This window comes from Mustela putorius, unplaced genomic scaffold (assembly GCF_011764305.1).
Source record: "Mustela putorius furo isolate JIRA1106 unplaced genomic scaffold, ASM1176430v1.1 tig00003942_pilon_pilon_pilon, whole genome shotgun sequence".
Classification (NCBI taxonomy): domain Eukaryota; kingdom Metazoa; phylum Chordata; class Mammalia; order Carnivora; family Mustelidae; genus Mustela; species Mustela putorius.
This window is the reverse complement of record NW_025422087.1, coordinates 5,083,791-5,105,171: the sequence shown is the minus strand read 5'-3', so window position 1 is coordinate 5,105,171 and position 21,381 is coordinate 5,083,791. Positions and strand designations below refer to the sequence as shown.

Genomic DNA, 21,381 nt, shown 5'->3' with positions numbered 1-21,381 from the left:
AACAGGTGATACATAAAGGGTCAGGAATTTCAGTGGTGCCAGTCTTCTGAACTTAATTGAAACCTAGAAGGTAGTAGAGCAGTACCTTCAAAATTGTGAAGGAAAATTATTTGCAAACTAGCATTCAGTAGCTAAACTACCAATAAACTATGAAGGTAAAATAAAGGTAGAATAAAGTCTCAAAAACTCTACCTCTCATATATGGAAAATGTGTTTCATAAAAGTAAGGGAGCAACCAAGAAAGAGAAAGACATAGACCAAAATAATTAAATAAAAATAAATAAATAAATAAATAAATACATAAATCAACATAGAAGAGGCAAAGGGACTCCTCAGGGTGAAATTGATACCAAGTTAACAGTTTTGAAAAGTAGGTAGAGTGTCTTCTTTCAGAGCAAAGGTTAGGCTTGCTTATAGTCTTGGAAGAAAGTGATAGTATCTTCTTGGAACAAAGGATAGGTTCCGTATAATAGATTGGCTTCCCTAAACTGAGGATTCCTCTCCTGTAATGCAGCCTACTGTATATGAGGATATCAGCCAGTCCATTGTGCATTGCCTTATGGCAACTGGGGCTTGAGGAACTGGTGCCCCCTCCCTCCCTATGCCTTGGGTTGTCTTCTGAAACTTTTATAGTTTTAACTTATGTTTTGGTCAGTAATTCATTTTGAGATAATTTTTGTATCTGATATTAAGAGTTGAGGTTCAGGTTCTTTTTGCATATGGATTTATGGTTGTTTCCGTACCCTTTGTTTGGGAAAAAAATTGTCCTTGTTGACTTGCCGTGACAACTTTATGAGAAATTAATTGGCCATATATTATGGATTTTTTTTTAAAGATTTTATTCATTTATTTGACAGAAATCACAAGTAGGCGGAGAGGCAGGCAGAGAGAGAGAGGAGGAAGCAGGCTCCCCGCTGAGCAGAGAGCTGGATGCAGGGCTCCATCCCAGAACCCCGGGATCATGACCCGAGCCGAAAGCAGAGGCTTTAACCCACTGAGCCACCCAGGCACCCCTATTATGGATCTATTTTTGAATGGTCTAATTTGTTCCATTGGTCTGTGAGTCTTTCTGTATGCCAAAACTACACTGTCTTGATTATTGCAACTTTATAGTAAATCTTGGGAATCAGATACTGTAAGTTGTCTTACTTCGGTAAACTGTTTTGGCTATTCAGTGCCCTTTGTATTTCCATATAAATTGTGAAATCAGCTTGTCAGTTTTTACAAGAAAGGCTGCTGGAATTTTATTTGGGATTGTATTGACTCTATAGATCACTTTCAAGAGATTTGACATCTTACCCTGTTGAATGTATCAGTTCATAAGCATGCTTATGCCTGTATATCCAAAATTTCCCTTAGAAATTTTTGGTTGTTTTCAATATTCAGATCTTGCATGTATTTTGTTTAAACTTATCCCTGAGTATTTAATGATTTTTAATGTTTTCATTTTTGCTTTCAGTTATTTATTATTAATAAGTATAAATGCAGTTGATTTTTTGCAGTTGATTTTTAAAATATTGACTTTGTGTCCTACAACATAATAGCTTTTGAGTTACAAAATAAATTTTGAGTTACAAAACTCACTTATTAGTTCTAGTAACTTGTAGATTTTCTAGGATTTTCTCCATTAGTAATCATATTGTATATGAATAAAAGCAATTTCTTTTCCCATCCCTAGGCCTTTTATTTTTTTTTTTCTTACTTGATTGCGGTAGTTAGAACTTCTAGTTCTAATGTTGAATAGAAGGGATAAGAGCAAATATATGAGCCTTGTTCTTTCTTGATATTGGGGAAGAGCATTCACTCTTTCACAGTAAATATGATTTTAGCTGTGGGTATTTCACTGATACTCTTTACTGGGTTGAGGAAATTCTCTTCTTATTTTGCTGAGTTCTTATGAATGGTGTTGATTTTTTTGTCAAAGCTTTTTATGTATTTTTGAGAATCATATATTTCATTTCTAGTCTTCTAAAATTCTGTTGACTTTTTTAAAATGTAAACCACTTTGGAAAAAAAAACACCTTGAATTTTTGATATAAACACCTCTTTGGTCATAATGCATTACTTTTTTTAATATATTACTGCATTTGACTACCTAACATTTAAAGATTTTTCTATCTTCCTGAGTGGTACTTGTGTGTAAATTTCTTTTATATAATGTCTGGTTTCGGTAGCTGGATAATATTGGCCTTAAAATACAACTTGGTTGTTTTTCTTCCTCTTCTTTTTTTTCTGAGAGTTTGTGTAGAAGTGGTTTTATTTTTTCCTTAAATGCTTTGGGAGAATTCATTAGTGATACCATTTGAATCTGGAGAGTTTACTTGTTTTGATGGGAAGATTTTATATTATAAGTTGTGGGGTGCCTGGGTGGCTCAGTGGGCTCAGGTCGTGATCTCAGGGTCCTGGGGTCGGGCTCTCTGCTCAGCGGGGAGCCTGCTTCCTCCTCTTTCTCTCTCTGCTTGCCTCTCTGCCTACTTGTGATCTCTCTCTGTCAAATAAATAAATAAAATCTTTTAAAAAAATTATAAGTTGCATATCATTGATTGATATAGGACTATTCAGATTAATCACTCCATTTCTTCTTGAGTAAGCTTTGGTATTTTGTGACCTTTATAGAATTTGCACATTTTATTAAGTCCTCTTTTGCCTTTTAATATCTCTAAAGTTTGTAATGCTAACCCCTCCATTTCTGATTTTGTTAATTTGTGTTTTCTCTTTCCCTTTCCTGGTCAGTATTACTAGAGGTATATTCATTTTAATGACATTTCTAAAGAACCAGCTTGGCTAGATTGAAATTTTCTATTCTTCTGATTTCTGTTCTTAAATTTATTATGTTCTACTTCTTTTGGGTTTAGTTTGCTTGCATTTTCCCAGATTTTTTTTTTTTTTTAATTTTTAAAAGGAACTTTATTTGAGAGAGACAGCACGAGCAAGAGGGGAGTGGAAAGGCAGAGTGGGAGGGAGAACCAGGCTCCCTGCTGAGTGGAGAGCCTCATGTGGGCCAGTTCCAGGACCTGGAGATCCTGTGCTGAGTGGAAGGCACAGGCTCAACCATCTGAGCCACGTGGGCACCCCTTCCCAGATTCTTAAGATAGAAGCTGAAAGCAGGAGTCAGCAAATAAGAATCTGGGGACCAAATCTAGCCAGCCACTTTTTTGACTGGCCTATGAACTGAGAATGGTTTTTACATTCTTTTAGTGGTTAAAAAAGTCAAAAGAATACTATTTTGTGACATGTAGAACTTAAGTGAAATTCAGTTATCAGTGTCCATTAATAAAGGTTTATTGGAACACAGCCACACATATTACTTATGGCAACTTTTGTGAGTTTGAGTAGTTGGGACAGAGATTTTGCAACATTCTTAATGTTTTTGTACTGCTGCTTGGTGCTCTATAATCTCTTTTAAGTAATTTGCATATCACTATTCGGTGACCATTTACTTTATTATCGGGACTTTACCTATCACGTTGAAACAAGAAAAGATGAGAGAAAAATGGACTTGGCATATTATATTTCTAGAGTACCTTAGAGTATGGATTGTCAAATTAGGTGACAGAGTATTGATTATTATGCAGTGATACCATAGCTGTGCTAAAAGATACACAGTACACACTGATATTACCAGACTAATCACTCATCAAAGTATTCCCTTCTCACAGGAAAATAATGTTTGGAAAAATTAGAAAATTTAAAAAGGAATATCTTACCATAGCAGAATTTCTTCTCAAAATTATTAACAATGAAAATCAGGCTGCACTGAGGTTAAGTTTCTGAGTGTCTCATTTGTTAACCAAGTAAGGAAGTTGTTTACTGATGGTGCCTTAACTAAATCCTGTTTGATTGTAGTGGCCCAAGAAATGTGTCTGGAGAAAATAAACTTGTTTAAAGCTATTAGCCTTTTGGTGAGAACAGTTGCTGGAAGAGTTGAGAACATTGATAATCAATTAAAAAACAAAGCAGAGGATTTTGAGTGGTTTTCCTTGGCTTTTCTGGATTGACAGAGGTTACCAGTACAGCTCAAGTGTTATTTAAGAAGTCAATTCTAAGTTTGAAGTTTTTGAAGAACTAGTTTTAAAAACAGTGTCCATGGAATAATTACAAACAAAAATACTTACAGAAAGTTCAGAAACACTAATTGTGTATGACCTGAGGTGGAATCTGCCAGGGTTGCCAACTGATGGTGGCAAAAATACATGTAGAGCCGAAAAAGGCTTAGGTGAATGAATTTACAAAACTGTAAAGTGGTTAAAAATCTATGTTTTTTTATTGTTTTATTTATCAGCAGGTATTTTGCAGATAATATTTGAATATATTATGCAATATAGAACTTGTCATGCCTCAAGATTCAAGAGTGTTGCTCTTGTGGACTTAATCTTTGTCAGCTCCATGAATTTTTATCAGAAATAGAAGCTGAGTAGCCTGACTTGCCCTTCTACACTGCAGTTCAGTGGCTTAGTAGTGGTAAAGTTTTAATTTAGTCTTTTGAGCTTAGGGCTGAATTGAGGTTTTTCTGAATGAGAGGAGCTGCTCTCAACCACTGTTACTGAACATTGAATGGCTTTGGAAATCAGTTTTTGCTGCAGACTCGATCATGTTTCTTAATGTACTCAACCTACAATTGCCAGCAAAACAGTGGTGATGTGGAAAACTAAAGGTTGTTTCGATGCCAACTAGTGTTGTTTAAATCACAAGTAATGTTAAGCTGTTTTGTGTAGCTCTCTCCATGCCATCAGAAGTGAAGGTAAAGAAGTGGTGTCACTCAGATTTTCTGGAGATCTTTTCTGAGCCCCATTCAGCAGCCTCTGAGAGACTTTGATGCAAATGCAAAGGAAATTACCATTTTACAAAATCCATTTAATTTGTACCTTAACCTTTAATTGGAAGTGATTAATCTGCAATGTAAGGACATGCTGAAAGACAAATATTAAGAATAAAGTCCGTAGATATCTTCCAAACAATGAACATTGAAATCATATGTATGCAGTGGCACCTTTCTAGGTAAAAAGACATTTTCAAACATGAAATACATAAAATCTTATTGAAAAGCAGCACTACCATATGAATGTTTGCAATTGATTAAAAAAAAAGATTTTATTTATTTGAGTAGAGCAAGAATGCAAGAGAGAGAGAGAGAGGGAGGGAGAGGGAGAGAGAATGAGAAAGAGAGCGCGCGCACAAGAGAGTGCACAAGGGTTCAGGGAGGGGCAAAAGGAGAGGGAGAAGCAGATTCTCCACTGAGCAGGGAACCCTGTGCTGGTCTGGTCTCAGTCCCAAGACCCTGGGCTCATGACCTGAGCTAAAGGCAGATGCTTAACTGACTGAGCCACCCAGGCACCCCTGCAATTGATCTCCTCGATAGGGAACACAAATTTTGAATCTCAACTAAGTGGAATATTATCCTCCTCCACAAAAGAGCTTCATTCTTAGGAGGAGATGGGTTTTAAAAAAGTTGTACTCAGCGGTTATTACTATAATGTTTTAAATTTTATCAATAAAAATTATGGAAAATTTTCTCATTATTTAAGTATTTATATAATGTCCTAAACTTTACCTGTTGGCCCTTAAAGCCTAAAATAATTACTGTCTGACCCTTTGTAGAAAGAATTTGCTGGGGTGCCTTGGCCTTAGGTCATGATCCTAGGGTCCTGGGATCAAGTCCTGCGTCAGGCTCCCTGCTGAGTGGGAAACATTCTTCACCCTCTCCCTGCTCTGCCTGCTGCTCCCTCAGCTTGTGCTCTCACTCTCTGTCAAATAAAATCTTAAAAAACCCCTGCTTTATGTCAATATATTTTTATCCTGCGTAGTTGTGTACGTGCACATATTAGCAGAATTAATGTTTTGTGTCACAGTGACTTTACAAGAAAATAATACATGAAACAGCTTTGTTTCTACTGGATTTATTAATTACAGCTCATTCTCTGTAATAAGACTTTATTGCTTGGTGTTACTGTTCTGATTTGAACAGGAGGTTTTCCATGATTTCCATGTGGGTAAATCTACTGAATGCTTTAGTTTCTAACTGCAAAAGTAGTGTACTCTTCGCTGCGGTTTGATTCTCAAATAACATAGATGCTTTCTTCCAGGAACTTATGCTGGGTGAAGGGACAAATTATATGTCAAAAAACATAAAGGAAACAGTTTTATTTTTAAGAATATAGTAGAGTCCTTTGGAAATGCCTAGAACTGGATGTGCTTAATTTTGAGGAAGAGTTTTTGAACTGCTTAAGAATAGAGAAGAGGTAGAGAGAAAGAGCTAAGTAACACCAAAATATAATTCTTTTAGAAAGGCATGAAGAAATATTTTTAAAATTTAAATTCAATTAGGGTGCCTGGGTGGCTCAGTGGGTTAAGCCACTGCCTTCGGCTCAGGTCATGATCTCAGGGTCCTGGGATCGAGTCCCGAATCGGGCTCTCTGCTCAGCAGGGAGCCTGCTTCCTCCTCTCTCTCTCTCTGCCTGCCTCTCTGCCTACTTGTGATCTCTCTCTGTCAAATAAATAAATAAAATCTTTAAAAAAATTTAAATTCAATTAATTTATACATAGTGTATAGTTTTAGAGATAGAGTTCAGTAATTCCTCAGTTGTATATCACACCCAGTGCTCATTACATCATGTGCTGTTCTTAATGCCCATCACCCTGTTACCTCATCCTCCTACTCCCCTTCCCCTACCAGCAACCCTCCATTTCCTTTGGTTAAGAGCCTCTTAGGTTTGTCTCCCTCTCTGATTTCATCTTGATTTATTTTTCACTGTCTTCATCTATGCTCCTCTGTTTTGTTTCTTAAATTCCACATGTGAGTGAATTCATAGAACTAGCTTTCTCTGATTGACTTACACTGCTTAGCATAATACCCTCTAGTTCCAGCCACATCATTGCAAATGGCAAGGTTTCATTTTTTTTGATGGTTGAGTAATACTCCATTGTGTATTTATACCACATCTTCTTTATCTGTTCATCTGTCAGTGGATGTCTGGGCACTTTGCATAGTTTGGCTATTATGGACATTGCAGCTATAAACCCTGGGTTGCGTGTGCCCCTTTGGATCACTATATGTCTATCTTTGGGGTATATACCTAGTAGTGCAATTGCTGGGTTGTAGGGTGGTTCTATTTTTAGCTTTTTGAGGGACCTCCATACTGTTTTCCAGAGTGGTTGTACCAGTTTGCATTCCCACCAGTAGTGTAAGAGGGTTTCCCTGTCTTTGCATCTTCGCTAACATTTGTTGTTTTCTGGTTTGTTAATTTTCACCATTCTGACAGGTGCAAAGTGGTATCTTTTTTTTTTTTTTTAAAGATTTTATTTATTTGACACAGAGAGAGATCACAAGAAGGCAGAGAGGCAGGCAGAGAGAGAGGGGGAAGCAGGCTCCATGCTGAGTGGAGAGCTGGATGTGGGGCTTGATCCCAGGATCCTGAGATCTTGACCTGAGCCAAAGGCAGAGGCTTAACCCTCTGAGCTACCCAGGTACCCCTGCAAAGTGGTATCTTATTGTGGTTTTGATTTGTATGTCCCTGATGCTGGGTGATGTTGAGCATTTTTTCCTATGTCTTTTGTCCATTTGTATGTCTTTGGAGAAATATCTATTCATTTCTTGACTGGGTTAGGCATGGAGAAATACTTTGATTTTCTCTACTAAGTGGATTCATTGGTTTACTGTTCTATACAGTAAGAGCAGGGCAATTTGGACTCTTCCTGGATGTTATTCTACTGTATCTCTGAACTTCCTATTCCTTGTAGGCTTGGACAGAAAGTATATTTGCGTAGGAGCCTTGGATGATTCTTGAATGGGTTTGGGAAGTCAGGAAGAAAAGTCAGAATTACTGGGCTCGACAGCCTTGGTGGAAACCGGAGGTTCAGATGATAACTCTTCTTCCTAGCATCTGTCGAAGGGAAAAGATTGATGATAGTTATTTGCACAGACAGAAAACTATAGACAAAATCATAGAATATTACAAATTGAGGAGCAAAAAGGGCTCAGGTAGTTTAATTCTTGGTTTTTTGCTTAGATTTAAGTTGTGTGGGACAATTAAATACATATAAATTATGCATGGACAACTATAGGCTGTTCCTTTAAAATGTATTTAAGTAGGACTTCTGGTTTTGGGGGCCAAAATGTTTTAGAACTAATTTCTGCAGTTTTTTCAGTGGAAAAAATATGGGATATTCACATATTTATTACTAAATTATCAGGAAGAAATTGAATATGATCAAGTTCATCTTTATTGCTATTACAACTAACTGTAATTGTAAATGGGCAAGGAGAACTAGTGTCCAATTTATGTACCTTTAACATAAGCCAATAGTTCAGAGCTGTGTAATTTCTCTCTGTGTTATCTCCTTAGGTGTTCTTTTATGATATCCTTTGTACTTCCAAAATTAGAAACTTTGTTCAGTATTATAAAATGCATTCAGATAACCTCAAAGAAAGAGAACCATTTTGACTTTGAAAGTAGTTTTAAGCAGATATTTTAAAGAATAAGAAAAAATGTTTTGAAGTTGGTGCCGAAAACTTAGTAAGAAGACATTATGTATTCTGTGTAGGTCTCTGGAGGAAGATGAATTTGGCTGAGATTTGTGACAATGCAAAGAAAGGAAGAGAATATGCACTTCTTGGAAACTATGACTCATCAATGGTGTATTACCAGGGGGTGATACAGCAGATTCAGAGACATTGCCTGTCAGTCAGAGACCCGGCTGTCAAAGGCAAATGGCAACAGGTAAGACACATTGCAGTATTTCAGTGAGTGAGGGCAGTCCTTCATTATACTTGAGAGCCTAGAGTTGAAAAATTAGTTGGAGGTTTTGTAAATAGTTCTTATTTGTCCAAATACTGAAATATATTAATATATATATAAGTATATATATATATTTAAAATGTACTCTGAATGATTTTGTCTTGCTCAGTTAATATTTTATATATTTTTCATAGCTTTCATGAGACATATCTTGAAGGTATTTAATTCTAATTGAATCTTTCAGTTTTTTAAATTTTCATGATCAGTCACGTAGTTGTGTGTAATTACAAATTTTTGACCTAAGGTATTTCTGCTTGCCCTTTTCCCTTTCATTTTTACATGTAGTTTTGACCCATTTCATAAAACTTTTCCTTTAAGAGAGTTTCCTCTTCTTTTGAAAGACTTCCTACAAATACAAAGGAGTCAATAATCTAATAAAACTAATATTTTTGCTGTGTCTCTTGACTGTACAACTTGATTATATACTAGTACAGTTAATAAAAACTTGAATTAGAATTTCCCCACTTATTCTTAAAACTTAAAATCCTTTTAAAATTAAAAGTACAAAATCAAGCATTTCTTTGAAGTTTCCACTTAATGTCCTAATGCCTTTCAAGCGTTTCTTTTAATTTTTCCATGTCAGAAATTGATGTTTCACTAAGTTTTCAGGGTAAATTTGGCTTATTTTCCAACTTAAGCATTACCAAATTATTTTGAGTGAGAACAATATACTTGCTTTAACTCGAGTTGAATTTTTAATTGTGTTTTTTTTTCTGTCCTACATACTAGCCACAGGCAAGAGTGGTTTATTAGCTTGGAAATATTTTGGAGAGTTTCTCAGTTGTATTAAATAGTGACCATTTCTATTTGGATATTTCTACTATGTTTATTTCCATTAGGTTCTCTCATTTCTCCAAGTATATAATTGCATATATTAGCAGTTGAATTTTACCTAGATTTTTCTTTTCTCTGCTTTACAGTAAAGTGTGCTTTCTGGTTAAAAACAAATTAGAATTGTTCAAATGAATTTATAAATGTAATTTTCAATCCATTATCTGTTTGCCTTTGAAAATTAGTTTCGTCTCAAAGTTTGAAAACACAAGAATTTCCACATAGTAGGTACTCAGTGAAGTTTCTTAAATATGGAAAAAATCTTGCCTGTGAACTCAAAATGAACTTTATACAACACTTGAAAGAATTTAAACAAGTCCAGAAGAATTCAGATTTTAGATGAAGGAGAATTTAAATAAAAGTTGGAAATTGGTAATGCTTAGTATTCCAGCACCTAAGGTTTTCACATGCTTATGACAGGCATTTCATACTTAATGATATTAGGAGTAGGAAATGCCGGTGAAAATTCTGGCTGATAATTTTTTGAAAGCTATTTATAAATATAGTAAAAGGATTTAGCATAGCACTTTAGATTTCTGGGAATGGTTAACTTGTTACTGACCTAGTTACTGGTTTTAAATTATATTAATGGTCATCACATTCATTAGTAGAAATAAGAGTTCATTTTGAAAAACACACTTCGCCTGCAAACAAGTACGTAATGTGTTTTTTCAACCCAGTTCCTACCCTCCTATCTATATTATTTTAAATAGTTCTTTGTTTTTTAAATATGTTGTAATGACTCATTTTGTATAGTTTGAGTGACATTGAGAAAATGTGCATTCTTTTTTTTTTTTAAAGACTTAGATATGAGAGGTGAAAAGAGAGAGTGTGCCGGTGTGTGGGAGGGGCAGAAGGAGAGGGAGAATCTCAAGCAGACTCTGCACTGACACAGCCTGACAATGGGGCTCAGGCTCATGACCCTGAGATCAGAACCTATGCCAAAACCAAGAGTGGGACACTCAACCGATGGCACAACCCAGGCACCCCAAGGAAACTAGCATTCTATAGCAATTTATTACTTGACCTTCATATAAACTTAACAGTTTACAGCATAGAGGTTATTTTCTTTAAGGTTCGGCAGGAATTATTGGAAGAATATGAACAAGTTAAAAGTATTGTCAGCACTTTGGAAAGTTTTAAAATTGACAAGCCCCCAGATTTCCCTGTGTCTTGTCAAGACGAACCATTTAGAGATCCTGCTGTTTGGCCGCCACCTGTACCTGCAGAACACAGGTAAATGGGACTTTATATTCTCTTTAGGTGCTTTTATAGTTAATTTTGATATTCAGAGTGAAGAGAATGAAGCTTTATTTGAATGAAGTATGAAAAAATATTTGGGGGTATGCAAATTTAATACTTGTTTAGTTTTCACAGTGATAGTTTGCAGAGTTTATTTTTGATACAAAAGTAAATCATTTGTCATGTATTTTTTAGAATTTTTACTACTGTAAGTCATAACAATAGAAATCTGCTGCTAGTCCTAAAATTTATCAGTTATGTGAGGTCTTTTAGATTTTCTGTCAGCATCAAAACATGGATGGCTTTTTTGCTTTAAAACTTTTTGCTTTAAAAGATTCCGACAATTTTAGATGAAATGGTGGACAGATTGAAGTCATCTGGTCGGGCCTACAGCCAGTTTCCAGAGTCCTAGTATAGAAGGAACCTTTTCATTCCTTAAAAGTTAAAGGTCAGATTCCCTAGTGTGTCATATCAGGTTCCAAGTTTATTTCCCTGTAGTGCAGCCTATGTGTCATCTACATTAAACCTGTCTCTCGTTTTTTCCTGTCTTTTTTGTTTTTGCACAGTCTATTCTTTGTTAAGGGGATTCCCATGATCCCCATCTGGGCTACTCATATTCATATTCCTTGTTCCATTCTCATCTGGACTGTATTTTCTCTGCAGCCTTTCTCAGTTTGCTCAAACACAGAGTTTTGTGCATAGCAGTTACCATGTTGCATTTCTTTGTTCAAAAAATGAGCTTTGCTAGAGCAAGGGCCATGTTTTTATTCTCAAAACAAAACAAATAACAAATTTTATTGCTAATACAGTGTTTGGCACATAGTAGGCATACAGTGAACATTGAATGAATAATTCCATTATTTTCAAAATGAGGAAACTGAGGCCTGACAGACCCTGACCTATAAGTTAGGGTAGGCCGGGATCCAACTTTAGGGCTTTGTGGCTTTCGGTCTCCTTGATTGTGAAGTGGTATTGTGGCCAGAGTGTTGCATCATAGAAAATAAATTTTTCTTTAGTCAGTAGCTGTGATCATGTGTTTAACTTGTTGCTCTCTTGAAGTTTTTTAAAAGCATTTAAAGAACTGTGAAAATTGGCTAATTTATTCCTTCAGGGTTTTTTCCATTGAGTTACGGATAATTTTATGATTCTCATTATAAAAACACTGGATGATGATTCTAAGGTCTACAACAATACAGCCCTTTTCACAGATGTAACCACTTTCAGGTGTTTTGCATTAAGGTAACCATTATCTTCTTAAAAGGCAAAGTTTCAGGAGTCAAAGGGTTGTTACCATGGAAGTTCCAAAGTAAATACCGAGGAAAAGAAATGATGCCATTTTGATTTATCGGAACTTGAAAATTTTGTGTGATAAAATACCTGTTTTTTTCTGAAAGTCATTAATTCAGAAGTATACTTCTAGTTTACAGCTAAAAGCTTGTAATAACTTTATTTAGATATAGCTGACATATAATATTATGTGAGTTAAGATGTAGAGTGTATTGATTCGAGATATATATAGATTTATGGTAGTTTGATTACCATGGAAGTATTAGCTAACACTTCCATTATGTCATGTAATTATCTTTTTTTTTTTTTTCTGGTGGGAACAATTAAGATCTAGTCTCTTACCACCTTTGAAAGTTAAAATACAGTGTATTATTGTTGTGTATGATCTCTGTGCTGTGTGTTAGATTTCCAGGACTTACTTATCTACTAATTGCAGCTTTGTACTCTTAAACATCTTCCCAATTCTCCTCAGCCCCTGATATTTAATTCTGTTGTTACAATTTTGGTTTTTTTAGATTCTACATATAAGTGAGATCCTATAAGTGATATCCTATAGTATTTGTCTCTGTTTGACTTATCTCACTTAGCATAATGCCATCAAGGTCCATCCATGTTGTTGAAGATGGGAGGATTTTTTTCTTTCTCATGAGTGAATAGTATTCCATTACATTTACATAAATGTATGTTCATTCATCTGTTGATGGACACTGTATGTTGTTTTACCTCTTTATTCATCCATCTGTTGATAGACACTTAAATTGTTTTCATATTTTGGCTATTGTGCGTAATGCTGCAGTGAATATGGGAGTGCATGTATCTCTTCCATATCATGTTTTCCTTTGGATATATAGCCAACAGTGGCATTGATAAATCATTTGATAGTTCTGTTTTTTTTTTTTAAGATTTTATTTATTTATTTGACAGAGAGAGATCACAAATAGGCAGAGAGGCAGGCAGAGAGAGAGAGAGGGAAGCAGGTTCCCTGCTGAGCAGAGAGCCCGATGCAGGCCTGAGATCATGACCTGAGCCAAAGGCAGCGGCTTAACCCACTGAGCCACCCAGGCGCCCATGTTTTTATTTTTTTTTAATAAACCTCCATGCTGTTTTCCATAGTGGCTGAACCAGTTTACATTCCCAGTAAGAGTGAAAAAGTGTTCTCTTTTTTCCACATTCTTTTTTTTTTTTTTTTAAGATTTTTATTTATTTATTTGACAGAGAGAAATCACAAGTAGACGGAGAGGCAGGCAGAGAGAGAGAGAGGGAAGCAGGCTCCCTGCTGAGCAGAGAGCCCGATGTGGGGCTCGATCCCAGGACCCCGAGATCATGACCTGAGCCGAAGGCAGCGGCTTAACCCACTGAGCCACCCAGGCGCCCTTTTTTCCACATTCTTGCCAACACTTTCTTCTTGTCTTCTTGATGATAGCCATTCCAACAGGCGTGACATGGTATCTCATAGTGGTTTTGATTTGCATTTTCTTTTTCCTTTCCTTTTTTTTTTTTTTTTTTTCATTTCCTTGATGTTTAGTAATGTTGAGAGTTTTTTTTTTTTTTCTGTACCTGTGGGCCATTTTAGATGTCTCCTTTGGAAAAATATCTATTTGGTTCCTCTGCCCATTTTTTTTTTTTTAAGATTTTATTCATTTATTTGACACACAGAGAGAGATCACAAGCAGGCTGAGAGGCAAGCAGAGAGAGAGGGGGAAGCAGGCTCCCTGCTGAGCAGAGAGCCCGATACAGGGCTTGATCCTAGGACCCTGAGACCATGACCTGAGCTGAAGGCAGAGGCCCAACCCACTGAGTCACCCAAGTGCCCCCTCTGCCCATTTTTTAATTGGATTTTGTTGTTGTTGTATGGGTTCTTTATATATTTTGTATGTTAACTCCCTTATCTGATAAATGTTTTGCAGATATTTTTTTCCCATTCATAAGGTTGCCTTTTCATTTTTTGATTTATTTCTTTTGCTCTGCAGAAACTTTTTATTTTGCTGTAGACTCACTTGATTTTTGCTTTTGTTGCTTGTGCTTTTGATATCATATCCAAAATATCATTGCCAAGACCAATGTCAAGGAGTTTCTTTCCATGTTTTTTCTTCTTAGAGTTTTATGACATCAAGTCTTATGTTTAAGTCTTTTAAATTCGGTTTAAGTTCATTTTTATGAAATGGTGTAAGATAGGGATCCAATTTTATTTTTCTGCTGTGGGTATCCAATTTTCTCAGCACTATTTGTTGAAAAGACCATTCTTTTCCCATCGAGTATTCTTGGCTCTCTTGTCAACTATTAGTTGACTATAAATACAAGGGTTTATTTCTGCATTCTCTGTTCTCTTCCATTGGTGTCCATGTGTGTATTTATGCTAGTACTATCTTGTTTTAATTACTAAAGCTTTGTAGTATAGTTTGAAATCAGGAAGTGTGATGCCTCTGGCTTTGTTCTTTTGATTGTTTTGGCTATTTGGGGTTTTGTGGATCCATACAAATTTTAGAGGTTTTTTTTGTTGTTGTTGTTGTTGATTTCTGTGTAGAATGCCATTAGAATTTTGATAGGGATTGTTGTGTTGAATGTGTAGATGACATTTTATCAATATTAATCTTCTGATCCATGAACATGGGATATCTTTCCATTTGTGTTTTCTTTAATTTCATTAAAGTTTTGTAGTATTCAAAGTATTCTTTCACTTCTTTTGTTAGATGTATTCCTAAATATTTTATTGTTTTTGATGCTATTGTGAATGGGATTGTTGTCTTTCTTTTTAGAGGTTTCCCTATTAGTGTATAGAAACACAACTGACTTCTGTATGTTGATTTTATATCCTGCAACTTTTCTGAATTTGTTGATTAGTTCTAAGAGAATTTTGGTTGAGTCTCTAGGGATTTTTATGTGTAAGATAATATCATCTGCAAATATTGACAACTTTTGCTTCTTCATTTCTGATTTGGATGCCTTTTATTTTTTTGTCTTGCCTAATTGTGCTAGCAGGAACTTCCAATACTATGTTGAGTAAGAATGATGAGTGTGGGCAGCCTTGCCTTATTCCTGATCTTAGAGCAAAAACATTCCATTTTCACTTTTAAGTATGATGTTAGTTGTGAGCTTAATTGTGTGTGGCCTTTATTATGTTGAGGTATGTTCCTTCTATATCCAGTTTGTGGAGTTTTTTTGTTGTTGTTTGTTTGCACCTATTTATATGTTGATATGATTTTTATTTTTCATTCTGTTAATGTATTGTATCACATTTATTGATTTCTGTGTGTTGAACTACCCTGATGTTCTAGACATAAATCCCATTTGGTCATGGTGTATAATCCTTTGAATGTATTGTTGAATTCATATTCAATGGGAATATTTTGCTAATACTTTGTTAAGAATTTTCATATTCCTGGGGTATCTGGGTGGCTCATTCAGGCTCCCTGCTCAATGGGGCGTCTGTTTCTCCCTATCCCTCTACCCCTCATGCCTTCCCTCCCCTGTTCATCAAATAAAGAAACAAAATCTTAATTTTTTTTTTTTTATTCCTTAGGAATATCAGTCTGTAGTTTCCTTGGCTTTGGTATCAGGTGATGCTGGCCTTGTAAAATGAGTTTAGAAGCGATCTCTTTTTTAAAATTTTTTTGAAAGAATTTGGGAAGGATTTGTGTTAACTCTTCTTTAAATGTTTGGTAGAATTTTCCAGTGAAGTCATTTAGTCCTGGGAATAATTTACAATATAGGAAATATCTGTTCTGAATTGCTAGAGCACCATGATGTATTTCAAAAAGCAGTGGCCACAGATAGTAATTCTAATATTTGTGGCTCTAACTGAATAAAAAAGTGTGGCTGGCATTTGCCCATTGATGAATACTTACCTGAAAACTTCTCTTATTAGAGAAACATTAGCCCATTATTTCCTTTTATTTGTCCTCCCTTAGCTGTTTATAACACAGATCTTACTTATTTTTGTGCTTGTGTTTTAATGCAAGCAACAGATGAATGGACCAGAATGTATTTCTCTGAACCTCCTTTCTCCATACTAAATTAAAAAAAGTTTTCCCTGTATGTGGCTGTTACATACTATATATATAGTATGTTTTTTTTCTATGGATCAGAATAAAAAGCAAATCCAAGACTGTATATTGTCTGGTGGGGGCGAAGACAAAGAGTCCCATTCCGGTGTATATCATCAACCATGGAAAAACACCTAACAACTTCACAAGGTTCTACTGGTGAAGGAATTCTGTGTAATACATTGAGTATGCATGGGCTAATAAATAAATACTAAGATTGTAAGTTCAGTGTCGCAAGTTTTGGGAGGTTAGAGTTGTATGATATTTTTCTCCTTTTACCAGTTTGTGTCTTCTACAGGTCACATAAAACAAAACATAATGAAATTTTCACCTAGAGATAGTGATTAGTAAGTATATTCCTTAGATATTCTTAGTTCAATGGGAAGACACTTAATCTATGAGATCCAAGTTTGAATTCTGTTCTTGCCACTTATTTGCTTCTGGATCTTGAACAAGTTATTAATCTCTCCCGATACTAGTTTTTGTTACCTGTAAAATGATAATCTGTACCTCATGGAATTAATTAGAAGAGTTTAATGTATAAGACAGTAAATGACATGTAATGAATAATCAAAATGAATGGTCAACTCTGGAATAAAGCACTACCATTTTTTTTCAGATAAATAATAGGGGAATAACAGAATTAAAAAAGGATAATTTTCCTCCCTGCTCATTTTGCATAAATCCTTTGTTTTCTGAAACATTTGTAATAACTCTAGCAGAGAAGATTTTTTAATTGTCCAGGTCTTGTGAAGTTGGTAGTCATTTTCAGGGAAGGGATGACAACTAATTATTGATCACTAATCATATTTTTATAAGCATTATCCTATTTAAACTTACAGTGATGCCACGAAATAGCTACTATTATTGTTTGCCCATATTACTATTGCTAACTTACTATTATGAACCCCATTTGCACCTGACAAGATTGAAGTTTATAGAGTTTATTTTCCCAAAGTCATCTGAACAAGTGGCAGAACCAGAATTTGAATCCAAATCTTCTCAACTTATTTTTTTTTAAAGATTTTAAAAATCTGACTGACAGAGATCACAAGTAGGCAGAAAGGCAGGCAGGGGGTGGGGAAGCAGGCTCCCCGCTGAGCAGAGTGTCTTATGTGGGGCTTGATCCCAGGCCCCTGGGATCATGACCCGAGCCGAAGGCAGAGGCTCCAGCCCACTGAGCCACACAGGCGCCCCTCAGCTTATTTATGTCCATTTTACTGCATTACTTTCCTACACACATTCAGTGGTATCTGTGGGTTTTAATATATATCTATATATCCTAGTACACATATAGATCTGTTATCTACTTGGTTAAATTTTTGTTAGAGATTGTAAGAGAGTAAAGAAGCTGCAAATAATGAAATAAGTATTGATATTTTAAATATAGTTAATTTTTCTTCTTTGAAACCCCACACTGAAATTACAGTGTGAATCAGTAAGAAAATATAACTTACGTTGTTTTGTATTAAGTTTCTGGGATGTGTTTGATATATTCAGCATTTGCTACTAACTTGGTAGCCCTGCTTCTGGGTCTGTCCTTTTCACTTAATGGACCTTTCTTTTTTTTTTTTTTTAAGATTTTTTATTTATTTGTTTGGTGGAGATCACAAGTAGGCAGAGAGGTAGGCAGAGAGAGAGAGAGAGAGAGAGAGAGAAAAGGGGAAGCCAACTCGCTGCTGAGCAGAGAGCCTGATGTGGGGCTCAATCCCAGGGCCCTGGGATCATGACATGAGCTGAAGGCAGAGGCTCTAAACCACTGAGCCACTCAGGCGCCGGCACTTAATGGACTTTTAACACAAAACTACTCTATCCCTATTTCTTCACACCAAGGTAATCTGTAGACTGTGGTCTCAGGCAGTGGTTTGCCACATTGTTTCAAGTTCTACCTTATATGTCATGCCTCTGCTGAGTTTAATCACCATCCTGTTTTAAATCACCAGCAGCTGCTTGGATAAATCAAAACAATCTTTGAAAATGAATTAGATTCATTGTCTTAAATGTGAGGAAATTGAGCTACAAATGGTTCATGATGGGAGATAGTGGCAATATTAGAATTAAACTCCAGAGAGGTGAAGCTTCCAGATCATTCTTAGTGTCCTAAGTTAAAGGGTACTTTGTATTAAATTACTTATTTTCCATTAAGTTTATTAAGTGCATTCCCTTTATTTATTTTTTAAATTTTATTTATTTGAGAGAGAGAGAATGAACAGTGGGGAGGGGCAGAGGGAAAGGAAGAAGCAGACCCCCTACTGAGTCTGGGGAACCCCATGTGAGGAACCCCATGTGAAGAGCAGGTAACCCCATGTGGGACTTGATCCTGTCATCATGACCTCAGCCGAGGCAGATGCTTAACTGACTGAGCTACCCAGGTACGCAGTTGAATTCTCTTTAAAAGAGACCATTTGAAAGAGGTCTTTCTTCATGAGATCTGAAGCAGTGGAACAGATTTCCTGCATTGGAGCAATATTTGAAATAGAATGTATTCAATAAATCATTCTTTATTCAACTTAAAAAATAAATATGTTAGGTCTTTTTAAGTTACAGCTTTTGGAACAGATGGCAGTAAGAATAGGAGCCCTGAAATTAGTCATTTGGCTTACTCTGTATAGGTAAAATAGAGCTCTAATAGGCCCTCCAATGTTCTTTTATCTGGAGCCAAGGTAAATGGCATATTGTGTTTCTCTGTATATAGAAATAGTAAGATTGTTTTTAATCCAATTTGTGCTATTCTCTAGAATTTCAGCAAAGAGGAAATTCTTATTGACTTGGTATTAAAGTTGTTGCTTTGTTTCTTTGGGTACCCAAATAAGTTACTGCTAGTATTTTAAGTCCCAGTTTGTAGTGGAAAAAGATCAAGTAAAGCCAGCGTCAAGTACCAGTAGAGAGTAGGCTACCATCTCATTCTTACTGGCATTTCATCCAGGCTCTTGCTGTTATTTTCTTGGGATTAAGAGGCAGGAGAGCCAAGTATTCTGTATGTGTTTTTGTTTTTAACAGTTCCACCACTGGTTGAGTAGTCCTTCACATTAAATTCCCTTCTCCTCACCTCATTGTTCCCCCTATAAAATGTATATTATGATGAGATTGTTTTGTAAAATTGTTTTGAAGTCTTAGGAAGAAAAACACTGTATCATTGATATAGCCAACATATATTTTTATGAACATACATCATATGCTAGGCATGATCTTTGGCCTTGTGGAAAGTATGAATGTAATAGACACCCCCCATAGACCTTGGCCTCCAGAAACCAGTAAGAGGAAATAATGCAGGCATCCTGGAAAGCTTGAACTAGGATGCCGGCATCTATTATATGCCTAGTACTGTGTCATATATTATGCCGGTACTATGCTGGGGATATGGTAGGATTCAGAATAAGACACAGTCCTTGCCCTCTTAGGCATATGGTCTTGAAAATGAATGTGAATGCCATTAGTGAGATAAAATGGATAGGATTTTGTGATTAATGAAATAAAGAGATTGAGGGAAAAATTGGAGTAGATGATTAAAATTTTTAGATCAACTGTTTAATAGGAACTGGAAATGAGAACCAGAACTTGGGAGAGATTGGAGCTAGTGTTAGTTATTTAGGAATCATCAGCAAGTAAGGAATTTTAAGAAGGACATTTTAATGTCATTCTTTATATGGTGAAACCGGTTATTTGTCTAATATGATTGGCAGGTTGAGATTATACTCATTTTTTAAAAACCTTCTAGAGTCCTTTCTCTTCCAAAATTCTGTTTCTGGAGGCTAGAGTGGGCTTTATTTTTAGATTGTGGGTAGAATGCAGCTAGCAGTGTTGATTAACCACACTGACATTTATTTATTGAGTTCCTAATTGTAAATCAGGTACTGTGCTAACAAATTCTTTACATGCTTTATTTCTTAATTCTCACAACCATCCTCTAAAACAGATACTGTAATTATCTTTTTTATTTTAGAAGAAATTGAGGTTTTTATTCTATTAAGCAGCGTCATCAAATTTTGCATGTAGGTAAAGATAAGAATTTGAAAATTGTATTGAATGGCAACACGGAGCTCATTAGTGACTGTGATGAATAGTTTTCGTGGAATGGTGTTGAATAGTAGAGTGGGTTCAGAGAATGGGAAGAGACGAATTGAAAACAATGAGTACATGTAACACTTCACTGAATATTACTGACAAGGGGAGTAGAGAAATTGAGTGGTAGTTATGGAAGACAGAGTCAAGATTTGTTATTTTAGAGGGGAGAGGACTGGCAGGGTGATTGTAGGCTGGTGAGCATCTGGCAGGGAAGGGGGAAACTGTTGATGCCAGGGATGGAGGGGAAGACATCAAGGGCAATGTGCTGGAGTGGACAGGGAAGAGCCGGTCTGGTGTACAAGAGCATCTGATTCAAAGTAACTGGAGGGAAGGCCCCTAGTTACACAGCGTGTGGGTGTAGAGAAGAGACTAGATACAGAGGGGAGCCTTTGGAAGTTCTCTTCTGGTTATTTCAGTGAGGGGGAAAAAAGCAGGCAAGATCATTTGAGAGTAAGGACAGAAGGAGCAGATATTTTCCAGGGTTGAAATCCTAAGAGTGGGAAGTCCTTTCATTATTTTGTTTCTTTTGTGTAAGTTTCTCTAGGGAGCATTTGTCTTATGTTGTAGAACTCAGTCACTCATCTGAAATCTTTATTTTGGAATTCTAGACATTTATTAGAATAAGTGCCTAAAAACTTGGTATTTCTACCATTTTTTTTTTTTTATGTTACAGAACAGACAGCTGAAAGATAGTTTATCTCTAATGAATTAAAATTTCTAAGCAATGGGAACAAGATAGTGGTAAGTCAGAATGAAATCCTAACACTTTACTTTTAAATTTCGGGGAAAAGTCTTTGCCTTGCTGCACTTGAGCTGCTGTCAGCCCCCCTCTTTGCTCCTTTGGCAAACTACTGTCATGTGTACTGTACCTGTATCACCTTTCACAGCCGTGCTTTCTGGAATAACTAGAAATCTTGGATCTCCATCATTGCGGTATTAGAACTGAATTCTCAAAGATCGCTTCCTAATTTAATAATAGAATGCCTTTCTCAAGACTTAATGTATTTAACTTTTGTAACATTTGGTAATGGTTACCATCTTTCTACCTTGGAACTTTCTTCTTAGGGCTTTTGTGACATTACAGTATTTCTTTTTCCTTCCTCTTTTTCTTTTTTGAT

The 21,381-nt window shown here is 35.9% G+C and overlaps 1 protein-coding gene across 5 annotated transcripts in view; it reads left to right on the top strand.

The window, feature by feature from the left end:
- Positions 1-21,381, top strand: part of KATNAL1 (katanin catalytic subunit A1 like 1) — an 88,280-nt gene that overhangs the window by 12,371 nt on the left and 54,528 nt on the right. For all 5 annotated transcript variants that reach the window (XM_045069565.1, XM_004774809.3, XM_004774811.3 and 2 more), the window contains exons 2-3: positions 8,542-8,717; positions 10,702-10,862. In XM_045069565.1, coding sequence (XP_044925500.1) covers positions 8,556-8,717; positions 10,702-10,862 — 323 coding nt within the window. In that variant the 5' untranslated portion in view covers positions 8,542-8,555. The remainder of the gene's footprint in view (positions 1-8,541; positions 8,718-10,701; positions 10,863-21,381) is intronic.